General features: G+C 37.8%; 2 protein-coding genes across 2 annotated transcripts; both read right to left on the reverse strand.

The window, feature by feature from the left end:
* Nucleotides 1–5,533: 5,533 nt before the first annotated feature.
* On the reverse strand, nt 5,534–7,242 carry LOC139782893 (uncharacterized). The gene is made up of 2 exons (XM_071721971.1): nt 6,954–7,242; nt 5,534–6,639 (listed from the first exon to the last, which is right to left on the reverse strand). Exons 1-2 carry the CDS (start codon nt 7,240–7,242, stop codon nt 5,534–5,536), a joined length of 1,395 nt encoding a protein of 464 aa, XP_071578072.1.
* A 150-nt stretch (nt 7,243–7,392) lies between these two features.
* Nucleotides 7,393–8,917, reverse strand: LOC139782894 (uncharacterized). The gene is made up of 2 exons (XM_071721972.1): nt 8,722–8,917; nt 7,393–8,440 (listed from the first exon to the last, which is right to left on the reverse strand). Exons 1-2 carry the CDS (start codon nt 8,855–8,857, stop codon nt 7,431–7,433), a joined length of 1,146 nt encoding a protein of 381 aa, XP_071578073.1. The 5' UTR covers nt 8,858–8,917; the 3' UTR covers nt 7,393–7,430.
* Between the last annotated feature and the right edge of the window lie 4,088 nt (nt 8,918–13,005).

Raw genomic sequence — 13,005 nt, forward strand, 5'->3', positions numbered from 1 at the left:
TATTTGACCGATCAAGTCCGGCTTTTGCGTACATCCTCAGCAGATGTGCCGCTATAGCCGGAACTAGAATTAAGTAAAAAAAAAATTTTTTACGATTTTGACAACCTTCAAAAGATAAAAAAAATTCATACTAAATTTTCAAAGTGCCGCCATTTTTTAAATTTTCAATTTAAAAATTCCATTCTAGTTCCTGCTATAGCCAAACTCATACTAATTAAGAATCTTTTTGAATTTTTTGTTTCAGACAACCAGAATAGACGCAATCATGTGTACCGTTTTTTTTGCCATGTATTTGATAGGGTATAATTAATATTTATATTCATTAATTTAGCTTCAAAAAATATTTTTTGTGTTCTCTAAAAATAATAAAATATATACATAAAAAGCTGATATTAACAATTTTCACTGGTTTCTTGTAAAAAAAATCCCGAAAAAAGCGCATTTTACACTAGAATACCCCCTTAAGCAAACATACATACACACCAATCCACAATAAAACGCTATTTCAGCAAAAAAAGACTAAATGGTATGGAACAATGCGTCAAGTTGAATCGCAACGGCAAAGTAGGAACGGAAAAATCTTAATAGGAAACACGCTAGAGATTGAAACTTTGGAAGCTACGCAGTTATTCGTATTACTCCAAGGTTGGAATTCGCAGAGTTACCTAACAGCAATATTCCTTAAACCTGAGTCATCTACTATAATTTTTCTTTGGGCAACTTTCTCAATTACCTGTCTCTATAAAATCTAATTGCAATTTGTCGAATTTGTCGAATCAATTATCGTAAATTTTATCATAAACTTTGTGCCGTCAAACAAGAACTGGGCCGTCCTAACTCGTTTCTTCTCCCTTCGCCGTTCCGTCGTTCTCACGCCTTGTTTCTCCTCTCGAATTTCAGGCTCTCATGGTCGTCCGTGCTAGACATAGCACACGTAGCGAGTGTTCGGTGAAACTCGCGGGCCGACACGAGCCTGGAATACGCGAGAAGCTCGAAACTTTCGTTTTTGAAATAGCCAACTTCGCCGCCGAATAAGCGTCCTCGTTCGTATCGCCTTTTTAGCGTTCTAAACTACAGCCTCGATCGCCACGGCATTGGCGAATATGTGCGCAGCGTAGGTGCGACAGTTTTAACAAACAAACCGTTCCTTTAGAATCCATTCATGCTGAAATTCACACGTTTCGAGTACGCGCGCCAAAATCTGTTTACGAGGTAGACAGGTATATACCAGTTTTATAAGGATCTTTATTTAAAAGATCTCTCTAGCAAATAAATTTTATATATTATAATTTTAAAAGTGACATCTTGAGATTTAGAGAATTAGGAAATATGACCCTTTTTTATTTTGTAACTTTAGTAAAAACTTAAGTTAAGAGAGTAATTGGAGAATTTTTTTCCAAAAAAACTTTTGAGCCTATTTTCGAGTTAATAAATTTTACAAACGGGGCGCATGTAACACTTTTGCCTCTCTCTCTTCGAATATAGTTTATATCGTGTCCAGCAGCAACTTCTAGTAGCGCCATCAATGGAAAACCTGATTTCTCGACCACCTGTTGCTTGTCCCAACAACTCGATCTGTTCCCGCGCGTGTCCCACACGCGTACCTGCTATTTTCGCATAAATAGATCGCGACCATGCGCGCGCGCGTTTATCACCGTTCACAGTGGGCCAAAACGGCAATCTAGCTGGACAAAAGTCGATTTTCGAAGATTAATATTTCTTAAAATAAACGATTATATTTTTAAGAAAGATATCTGATAGTTCATTTTCTACAAAATATTTACCATTTACACGTGTAGTTGTGTTATAACAATCATTTGAATACGTCGTATAAATGTCATCTCGCAAAACGTTAAATCATTACTTTAGCAGCACTTGAGAAATAAAGAAGTATTCTGCTTATATTAAAGAATATTAAAACTTTAAATTAGATAAATATAGAGAAAGGTATATATTTTTAAATTTTATTAACAAATTTTAATAATAGTTTTTTAATAATAGCGGTATTTTAAGGATGTATGTGTGCCATTTCAAAGTCATTACCAAAAATCTAAAAATTTCATAGATTATTCTATTATTACGTCTAAGTATCTGTGTAAAATTTCAGCACAATTCTCTTACTGGTTTAAAAGTTATTGTAATTAAGGATGTATTGGAGGTATTTTAAATATATTCAGAAAGTGCTGTAAATTGTTTCTAAATTAAATAAAAAATACTCTGTAAAATTTTGAAGTTATTTAAGAGTTATTTAAGTTTAAAGTTGATAAAATTAACATTATCCCTTATAGAGAATCGACACTTTGCTGTAAATATAAATAAAATATAAATAAACCATTAAGACATTTCTTAAACTTTTTTTATGTTTAAAACATACATCATTGATATTGTATTTTAAGTTTCAAAATTTTTTGCCACAAAAAAATTTTTTTAATTGTTTAAACAATACTAATTATTTAAATAACAAAAAATCATACTCAAACTGTTAACGGTAATCTCTTCTAACATATAAAAAATTTTGAGTTGTTTGACATACATGCAAAGTCTTCAATGAAGAAAACAAAATTATATTATATATAGATATAGGTAAAACATCCTTAAGTCAAACATTGCCGATTTTTAATTATGAAATTTTTAAAGTATGAAACTTAGACAGGTCTACAAAAAAACGCTGCGGAATGCTTCCGTCATTTTACCAGCATATTATTCCTTAGACATTTCTGAGTTTTATCCTTTAAAACTAAGCTGCCACTATGGTAAACGTCCCAATAGCGGACCATTTAAGACGCCTGGAAAATTGAAATTGAATTTTTATATATATTAACAAATCTTATTTATAAGCGGATATGACGAAACGAAAGCTTGGATTCTCTAGTTTCTGGAAATCATCCAATAATTAGTTCCATCGGTAATAGTTGATTTGATTTTTTCGGAAAATGCGAGAAAAGGAAATGTCCCAGTACCCGGCCATCAGTTTTTGGTTATGTCCCGATATCCGGCCACTCGATGTCCCTATTACCAACCAGTCGCAGATGAAAGCAGAGACAACTTTTTTTATTTCGCGATTTGAGAGGTTACGTTCAAGACTTTTCCAATGTAAACAATCTGCTGACTACATAATAGCAATAACGAACTCGTTCGACGAAGCCAAATTTGTAAAATGTTAGATATCATACTTACTGCGAATAATCGCCTCAGTTTAGCGTAATTTTAAACACACTTTAAGCACACTAGTAAACAATGCCGCACGTCAATGCTGATCGTTTGTGTTAATTTCCATCAAGGTTATGGCCGCTGAGTTCGTTGCGTCCAGCAATTGGGACATCACCCGATCGCCTGGTTGTACCAGTATCCAGCCACTTGGTTCGCTATTGATACACCATACGGTTGAAACGTCCGAGTATCCGACCATGCAAATTAACAATTTATCGGAAATTCTAACTAAATTTCGACCCTAGATTTGCATTCTCTACATCTTCCTTAATATAAAAAGCTATAACTTGTTCAATATATATAAAAAATGAAGGCGACATAGTTACAATTGAACTTCGTCAATTCTTAACAAACTGGCTTACAGATGCGCTTCGTTTTTCGGGGGCAGCGCGTGCACTCTCAAGAAACTCGAAAAAATTACTACAAAGAGCGCAAGGATTATTTTAACCGTTGTCCTATGCATAGATTATAAATCGTAGAACTCAATTAAGTGGTTATTTATTTATTTTTATCGAAAAATCTCTTAATTAGGTGGAATATTCCCCTTAGTGGTTGGGAACTGGGACATGGTTGGCTATTGGGACGTTTACCTTATTCACTATCGCAACTATCGCACGATTAATTTTGATCGAAGATGCGGTAGTCGTTAAAGATTTTTAGTGTATCAATAATATAAATAATATAAACTTGTGATATTTCCTTCTAAATCAATTTCGAGATATTTATGAAAAACCATAGATAGATGGTTTCAATCCTTCAATCAACACCTTCCTCACCTCTCAATCTCTCCCTTCATCTCCTTTCACTCTCCTACCATTTATCCACCTGTTCCCCCGCCGAGGGCTACGAAGGAACTCCAAGTAACAGTAGTAATTAAGATTTTAATTTTTATTTTATTTGTTAACTGAAAGATTTTTATTATTTTGATTTATTATTAAGCGATCAAACGAACTTACCTAAGTGACGTTCGATCGTGATTATATGAAAAGCCTCGTCGAGAGATTACAACTGTAGTAGTCCGTCTTGCGGCCAGATAGAGCCACATCTTCAGAGCCAAAAAAGCAAGAGGTGGCGCCCCGCGGCCCCTCCGTCGCGGCGCCCGTCCATGATACTTTCATTAGTTTAGAGATATTAATGAGTGGAAATTGGTAAGGGATCGGGATGTGAGTTCTTGGTGGGACTGAATCTCTCGACGAGGCTTTTCATATAATCACGATCGAACGTCACTTAGGTAAGTTCGTTTGATCGCTTAATTATATTCAAGCCTCGTCTTCGAGATTACAACTGTAGATGTTTAGAGCTCAGTTTCAATTTCCACTCCATTCTTTAATAGTCATCATTCGCTTTGCGGAAGAAGGAGACAGTAATTGACTTTTTCTTGTTAGTCTCAAGAACTGATAAATAAATGCAAATAAAGTCCGGTCCGGTAGTACAGGCCGGTTGTAGAAACGTGTGAAAACGTTGGACTTTTTAGACCATCCTGCTGTTCGGCGTATAGTGTCTACGTCCACGCCTTTCAACACAGCTGCTGATGTTGTTGCGTGTTTCGTACTGTACGCCGAGAAAAGTTTCGTGTCAATGCCTGCCTGTGATAGGCAGGATTTAATCCATCGAGCCAGTGTTTGAGATGATGCTGGCCTGTGGGGCCTCTTAACAGTTACAAAAAATCTTTTTTCTTTGACCCTGATATCTTTAGTTCTTGAGATATAGGCTAAGACTGTGGTAGCCACACAAATCTTGGGTCTATCTGGAAGAAAGGGCAACGTTAAAAGAGGCTGAAAGTTGCCCGGTCGAGAGGTTTTAATCCTGTCCGGAATCATTATTTCCACCATAGCTGCTCTCTGGGTAATTTGATCCACTCTAATCAGTGAAAATGTTTGAAGTCTATGAGCCGTACTTAAGGCGAGGAGGGTAACCGTTTTCTCACTAAGTTGTTGGAGATGTAAATCTTCATTTGTAGATGAGTTTTCGAGAAAGGATAGAACCACTTCTGGGTCCCAGGTGTGACTGTATCTCGGTCTAGGAGGGCGTATTTTATAAACTCCTTTAAAAAATCGTTGTACTGCCTGGTTTCTCGCAAACTCCTCTCGTGAGATCAGTGCAATTGCCGATCGTGTAGAATTCAATGACCCGTAAGACGCTCCTTCGTCGAACTGTATGGTCAAGAATTCAAGTAACTCCCTGGTGGATGCCTCATAGACGTCTACCTGGTTTTCGTGACAGAAAATTCACCATCTTCTCAGACTAGAGTTGTACTGCTTATGAGTAGCTTCAGTAATTGACTCGACCAGGATGTTGGTAGTCGTCGCTGAAAATCCTCTTCTCAGGTACGCCTGCCTGATAGTTTCCCTGCCACCAGGGTAATCCAATTGGCAAGCGGATGGTGAATTGTCCTGCAAGGAGAGCGCAGCAGGTCCATTGAGGGTTTAAATATTATTGGCTCTTCAATAAGAGCTGTTAAAAACAATGGATACCAGGGTTGAGCGGTCCATTGTGGCACAACTACAATGCCTGTTGCCTGATCATTGAAGATTTTTCGAAGGGTTGGAAGGACTAGAGAGAAGGGAGGAAAAGCGTAGAAGAATCTGTCACTCCAGCTGATTGTGAAAGCGTCCACTGATAAGGCGCAAGGATCTCTACGCCAGGAATAATAATCTTTGCATTTAGCGTTTATGCGAGATGCAAAAAGATCGATCTCAGGCTTCCCCAGGCGAGCGACTAGATGATTAAAGGCGTAATCCGCAAGTTCCCATTCCGTATCAATGTTGGTGTATCGAGATTCGCGATCCGCCTCTGTGTTTTCTTTAGAAGGTATATATGATGCGAATAACCAAAGACTCTTAGATTCGCACCACTGCCAAATCTCTCGTGCCAATCTATTCAGTTTGGGTACCCTAGTACTTCCCATCCTATTGATATAGGATATAGCTGTCGTGTTATCTACTCTGAGAAGGATTTCGCAATTTGATAGATTCTGAGCAAAGCACTTGAGAGCTAATGAGATCGCTAGCAATTCTAGAAAATTTATGTGGTTAGTTCTCTCATCCGCCGACCAAAGACCTCTCGTTGAATTACCTTCCCAAGCGGCTCCCCAGCCTGTCATTGAAGCATCAGTAAAGATCGTAGCACTGAAGATCTTTGTTCTAATTGGGCCACTTGAGGACATAACGTGGCTATGCCACCACTCAAGGTCAGACTGAATTGATCGAGGAACCGTCATCCTCGTTTCGAAATTTCCGTCGTTGATAATTAATCTCAGCTGTTTTTCACTTTCGAGATTTTTTGAGTAAAGAGTACCGTATGCTATGGCAGGACAGCAGGAAATTAACGTACCTATAAGACTGGCGAATTCTCTAATAGTGCAGCGTGTTTCTGTTTGGAAACGCTCAATCATGTTCTTGGTGGCAAGCCGCTTTCTGTCCGGCAGATCTAGAGTAAACCTTTCAGAGTTCAAGACGAAACCTAGATACTCGCACCTAGATACTCGCAACGAGTGGCGGGAATGAGCTGGCTCTTTTCCCTGTTAATAATAAAACCTAGCTTTAAAAGTAGGGAACACGTCGTCTGTATATTAACTTGACATTCTCTTTGAGATGCTCTTATGCAAAGAATGTCGTCTAAATAAATTGAAGAGATTAGACCCTTAGAACGAAGGTAGTTTACTACCGGTTTCATTATTTTAGTGAATGCATAAGGACAGGTGGAGAGCCCAAAGGGCATGCACGTAAATTGATAAAGCTTACCGCGAAAAAGAAATCTCAAGAATTTTCTGTCCTGGTGGTGAACAGGAACCAGGAAATAAGCGTCTTTTAGATCGAGCTTAGCCATGAAACAACCCGGGGAGATTAGTTTAACTGCAGTTCTAATATCCTCTAGTTTAAAGTGGGGAGGCTTTATAAATTTATTCAATTTCTTTAGATTGAGGATAAATCTTTTATCTCCGTTGGGTTTGTCCACTAGGAAGTATGTGGAAATAAACTGACTCTTACAAGGGGTACATGATTCGATGGCTCCCAGTTCCTGTAAATGCATGATTGCACATTCTAGTTGAGAATATTCAGACTCAAAAAAAGAAGGCTCCGGTGGAGCGGGTGATTGTACAGGAGGGGAAGTGAAGGGTATTTTATAACCTTTGATGCATTGTAGTACAAACGAATCTGAGCCAATCGACTCCCACTCACGTAGGAAGTGTCTCAGGTTACCTGCGACGCTTTTTACATCTACTTCTTTGTTTCCTGAGTGGCTGTCTGCGACGCCGACGTAGACTGAGTCGCGCTCTTGTTTTTTTGGGAGCTCGATTGGTGCTGGTTTTGTTTGTATTGACCCGTCCTGTGCTGACCTCGAGGCTTGAAGCCCGTTTGTGATTTCTTGAACCTGACAAACGGGCCTTTCGAGTTTAAAGTGCCCGGCTTATTTTGCTTTACCGGAAGCGGCTTGAGGTCTAGTCCAATCTTTGTCATAGTCTTAACCTCCTTAACTTTTTCGGAGAGGTTGGAGCCGTACAGGAACTTGTCCGGGTTGGTACTTTCCAGAGCATCACGAATCTGCTTGTTTAAGCTGGAAGATACGAAGGCTCTTCTGGCGGTTGAAAGACCACGATGGATTTGAGTCATCAATTTCCCCGAATCGCATAGCCTACGGAGAAGCTCGAGCTTGTCTATTTCTTCATCGACCAGTAGACTGAAAATGGCAGAACCTAAGGCGACCAGAGCAGAGCCAACCATGTTTTGTGTTGCCACAAATTTCTGATCTCTCTGGATCAGGGTTGCTGCAGACATAGCTGCGATCTCCGGATTTAATTTGGGCGCTTCGAAGAAGCATTTGCTCGATTCACGAGGATATTGGTCCAGCAGTTTGTCCATTTCCTCTTTACCGACCTGTGTTGAGAGCCAATAGCTCCAGCGAGCCTCGAGTTCCTCTTGGAGGACGATTTCAGCATTTTTAGGCTTGGAGGGGTCGACTCCAAGAATCTCCAGCACTTCCGGCTCGAGGCCTGCCTCCTCTGTGTTCTCCACTTTCTCAGAGGCAGCATTGACTTCGTCTGTACCTGCCCTGAGCTCTTGCAGAATCGCTGGAGAATTTGTGTCTAGCACCGATGCGTCTAGCGCGGTTGCGTCTTGCGACTTGCAGGGGGGGACAATATTAATATCCCCCTCGCTTTTATGATCTGAACCGATGTCAGATTTACTTGAGATAACCTGTACATTCTCAGGATGATTTTCCTTATTATCTGTAACAAGGAAATTCAGAAAAGAGAGGTTAGGCAACAAAAAAAAAGAGAGTCTTTTCTCAGGGGATATGCTCTGCCTAATCCTCGAGGCTGACCGCGGTTCTGTCTCTAGGATCGGACCAAGTCGCCTCATTTGTAATAAAGAGATCTAGAAAGAGAGGTTAGGCGAAGGAGAGTCTTCCCTCAGAGGGTATGCTCTGCCTAAACCTCGAGGCTGACCGCGGTTCTGTCTCTAGGATCGGACCAAGTCGCCTCATTTTATAATATGATAATGCACCGACCTTTACTTTCCGATGATATCGGTCTCGGCATATCGTCGAATAAACGTTCGATCTTCCTATTCAATTTCTGGATTTTCCGCAGTATTTCCGCTTTCCCGTCGCGGTCTTCGTGACTCCTTTTCCTATGCTTGGCCATTTCGAAGAATTCAATGCGGAAGAAATTAACTTACGAAAAGAAAGGGGCTCTTGTGTGTGACTTGCTCGCGCACAAGAAAGACAATGAAAGTATCATGAACGGGCGCCGCGACGGAGGGGCCGCGGGGCGCCACCTCTTGCTTTTTTGGCTCTGAATATGTGGCTCAATCTGGCCGCAAGACGGACTACTACAGTTGTAATCTCGAAGACAAGGCTTGAATATAATTTTTAATTTTATTATTTTAGTTTATTTCAGTTTAATACTGAAATAAAATTATTTAGTATTTTAATTTGTTTCTGTTTATTTTTAGTTTTCAATTAATTATTTTTTATTTTGTATTTTATTAAAACTAAGACATATGAATCGGCCTAACTGGCAATAATTTATCATCGTGACGATTCGACCATTGGTTTTGGTCCGATTAATCGTCAAGACATTTATAACCTTTGATACTTATATATATATATATATATATATATATATATATAATTTAATTATATAATATAATTATATAAACATAATTCAATATAATAAATTATATTTCACTATATGTATAAGTAGGGGAGACCGGGGCTAAAGTCTGTTTTTTTTTCGGTGCCAATTTTTAACAACAAAATAAATAATTTTAGTTAAATGTGGTATACCACTGTAAAGAGTGAACCTTTAGCTACAAAATTTATTTAGGAAATTTTTATCTACGTCGCTTTGTTTAACCGGTATAGAGCAAAAACAACAACGGTGGAAAAATTGAAATCTCAAAAATGCCGGGATTAAACAGTCTACCTCCCGGGATAAATCAGTTTCAGGTTTGTTCGCCCATGAAATATTAGATATCTACACTGGATTCGTGTTCAGCATGCATTACTCTTTTTAATCAGCATGCATTTATAATCACGTACCTCGAGATTTGGAGAGCAAATATTATTGCAGATATTACAAAATTTCCACGCGCAGAAAATTTCACTTTTCACCACGAAAACACGTTTGCCTCCGTAAAAATCATAACACGGCAGGTAACCTGCCGAAACTCCGTTGGTCACATGGGTACCATAAGCAGCGTTTACAATGTTAATAGCGAGTTCGCACAATTTACAGGTTCCGAGATATTTGATTAGACATATTTACCCCGTAGACTTTTTAGCCCCGGTCTCCCCTACTATATATGTTAATTAAAATTAAATTATAATATAATATTTTTCGATTATATATATAAAATTGTATTATTGATTTCCAATTGTATTTTTTCTTTATTTCTTCGGAATTCGGTAATGTTTGAAAATAATTACTTCAATGAAATGGGTTGGAGTTAGGTTAGTTTTTTCAGGGTGGGAATGCAGGGGGAGGCGTTCAATTTACTACACATAAATAAATGAATAAAGCAGTTAAGAATACGACATTATGTAAAACGTACATACATAGTATATAAAAATTACATATAATTTGTGAAACTTTTTTTGTTAATAACTTTTTAATAAAAAACGAGCAACGCTTAAAATCTTTTGATAATTACTCAGGTCCTTGACAATATATGTCAAGGTCAAGGTCACTGAGGCTGGATCCGTTATTGTGCACTTTTACCCTGTAGTTATAATTACCGGCGTAAAATATCGTATAAACGTTAGTTAAATCCGGTTTTATAACACCATCAGTTGTTGCTAAAAATTTATAATAATTATTGCAATAAGAGGATTTTATTTTACTACCAAGTAAATTAGAATTGTACACTATTTACAGTTCCTACCATATACTTATGTTGCTAAAATTGTAATTCAGGGTCTATAAAAATTTCCCAATAAGAAGAATTAGAGCATAACATTCATTACGGAAAATCCCAGCAATTCAAAACGGAAATGAAAATTAACGGTCAAATTATACAGTACAGTAACGATTTACTTAACCAGATTGAAATACTGCACAACTTTTTAAATGTAATATTTGTATTGTACTAGGTGCGCAACTAAGTTTCCGGGTTTCACACATAGATGGCACCAATAACACATGTACTCGACTTATATGTCTGAAGTTGTCTGAAGTTATAGCTTGGACATCTGTTAACAATAACCAGTCGTTATATAAACACATATCGCAACGCAAAAATATTTTTTCTAACAACGGAGATGTCGAGTTTTGTGCCAAATAAACAGCATTTGCGGGAAGCTTTGCTTTTCTGCTTTAACTTGAAAAAAAAATGCAGCTGAAGCACGTCGTTTGCTTGAGGAGGCATACGGCGAACATGCACCATCGAAAACTACCTGTGAAGATTGGTTTAAACGCTTCAGAAGTGGCGATTTCGACACTGAGGACAAGGAGCGCTTTGGTGGGACCAGAAAGGAATCGTGTACTATGAGCTGCTGAAACCGGGCGAAACTGTCAATGGGCATCGCTACCGACAACAACTGATCAATTTAAACCATACATTGCTCGAAAAACGGCCAGAATGGGACACGAGACACGAACGAGTGATATTGCAGCACGACAACGCTCCGTGCCATCGCAGTTCCATCGTCCAGGACACCATCAAAACGCTGAAATGGGATCTGCTACCGCACCCGCCGTATTCGCCAGACCTGGCGCCTTCCGATTATCACTTGTTCCGGTCGATGGCGCATGGCTTGGCTGGGCTACACTTGACCAATTTCGAAGAAGTGCAAAATTGGTTGGATGAATAGTTTCGGTCCAAAGACGCGTCGTTTTATTGTCGCGGTATTCATGTATTGCCAGAGAGATGGCGAAAATGTATAGCTAGCGAGGGACGATACTTTGAATAAGCCATTTTTTGTATTTTTCTTGAAATTTTCCATTTTTTATTGATCAAAAAAACCCGGAAACTTAGTTGCGCACCTAGTATAATGTGATTTATATAATTTTGATTATATTCAACATTATATATTATGTCATTCATACTGTACATTCTTCCTACAAGAGATGTCCGAAGAAATCGATGGGCCGTGTTATTTCATCGAGACGCGAGCACTGCGCGGCGCCTCAATCATTAAAAATATATAAAAAAATAGAATCCATTGTTTCTCCATAAAATAAAAAATATTTTTTTTAAATGAAATAAAAAATAAAAAAGTAGGTACTACTTTAAAATTTTTTATAAATGTACATTTTGGTGAAAAAAATAACTATACTCCGTCCAACAAGAGATTGAGAGTGGTTCTGCGCATAGGTGGGCAAAGTTCCTACAGCGTGTTCTGTGGGCGGAGACCTGTGCGAGACGAGTTTTCGTCTGATTTACTCTCAGTCTCTTGTTGGACGGAGTATAAACATTTTAATTGCTTATAACAATTAAATTTTGCAATTTCTGTAACTAAACTATTTTATAAAAAGGATTGTCTTCTTAGCTTTAAAATGCCTTTTTGAAGATTTCTGTACGACAAATATAACAGAGATATTAATTTTTAAAGTTAACAATTTCTTTATTTTTCATGAAAATTGTATTATTTATAACTTTTGTATTACTTATAACTTTTATATTACTTATAACTTTTGTAAAAGAAATATTTTGAACGAACAAAAAAGTTCCTATCTTCTTATTTTATGCATATTTCATATAAAAAAAATTTCGACCGATTTAAAAATACGATGTTATTTTTCGTCCGATTTGACATGGAATTGCCCATATGCATTAAATGTCAAAGTATACCGGATGTTAAGAATCTTTAATGAATAAATACATTATGCTAACGATGCATTGGCGATATAATGTGAATTACAAATTATTGCACTTTTGCACATCATGAAAATTTATTAATAGATGAAATAAAAATTAATGTATTTGTTCTTTTACAAAAAACTAATTATAAATCGATGTTCAGGCAAATATGTTTTTCATCTTCTGAATGCTCTATCAATTTATATGTGTATGTGACCGTGAGAGTGTAAATATCTCTCTCTCTCTCTCTCTCTCTCTCTCTCTCTCTCTCTCTCTCTCTCTCTCTCTCTCTCTCTCTCTCTCTCTCTCTCTCTCTCTCTCTCTCTCTCTCTCTCTCTCTCTCTCTCTCTCCCTTTTTTCTTCCTTTCCTCCCTCTCTTCCTCCCATTCACTGCCTCTCCACTCTCTCTAGTCTGTCTTGTCTGCATCATCAAAAATTATCACGCGATGCATATTAATTCACTTACATTGCTCAATTTTAATAATTCTAT

The sequence above is a fragment of the Temnothorax nylanderi genome, unplaced genomic scaffold (assembly GCF_030848795.1).
Source record: "Temnothorax nylanderi isolate EJ_2023f unplaced genomic scaffold, tnyl_v1.0 TNYL_tig0449_pilon, whole genome shotgun sequence".
In the NCBI taxonomy this organism is placed as follows: Eukaryota; Metazoa; Arthropoda; class Insecta; order Hymenoptera; family Formicidae; genus Temnothorax; species Temnothorax nylanderi.

Bases quoted from the DNA above. Each gene is read 5' to 3' on its own strand.
- LOC139782893 (XM_071721971.1), bottom strand. From the start codon at position 7,242: ATGCATTTACAGGAACTGGGAGCCATCGAATCATGTACCCCTTGTAAG. The intron at 6,640-6,953 runs GTAAGCTTTATC...GGTTTACTCTAG, and splicing joins CTTGAGATTTCTTTTTCGCG to ATCTGCCGGACAGAAAGCGG.
- LOC139782894 (XM_071721972.1), bottom strand. From the start codon at position 8,857: ATGGCCAAGCATAGGAAAAGGAGTCACGAAGACCGCGACGGGAAAGCG. The intron at 8,441-8,721 runs GTCGGTGCATTA...TCCTTGTTACAG, and splicing joins GATATCATCGGAAAGTAAAG to ATAATAAGGAAAATCATCCT.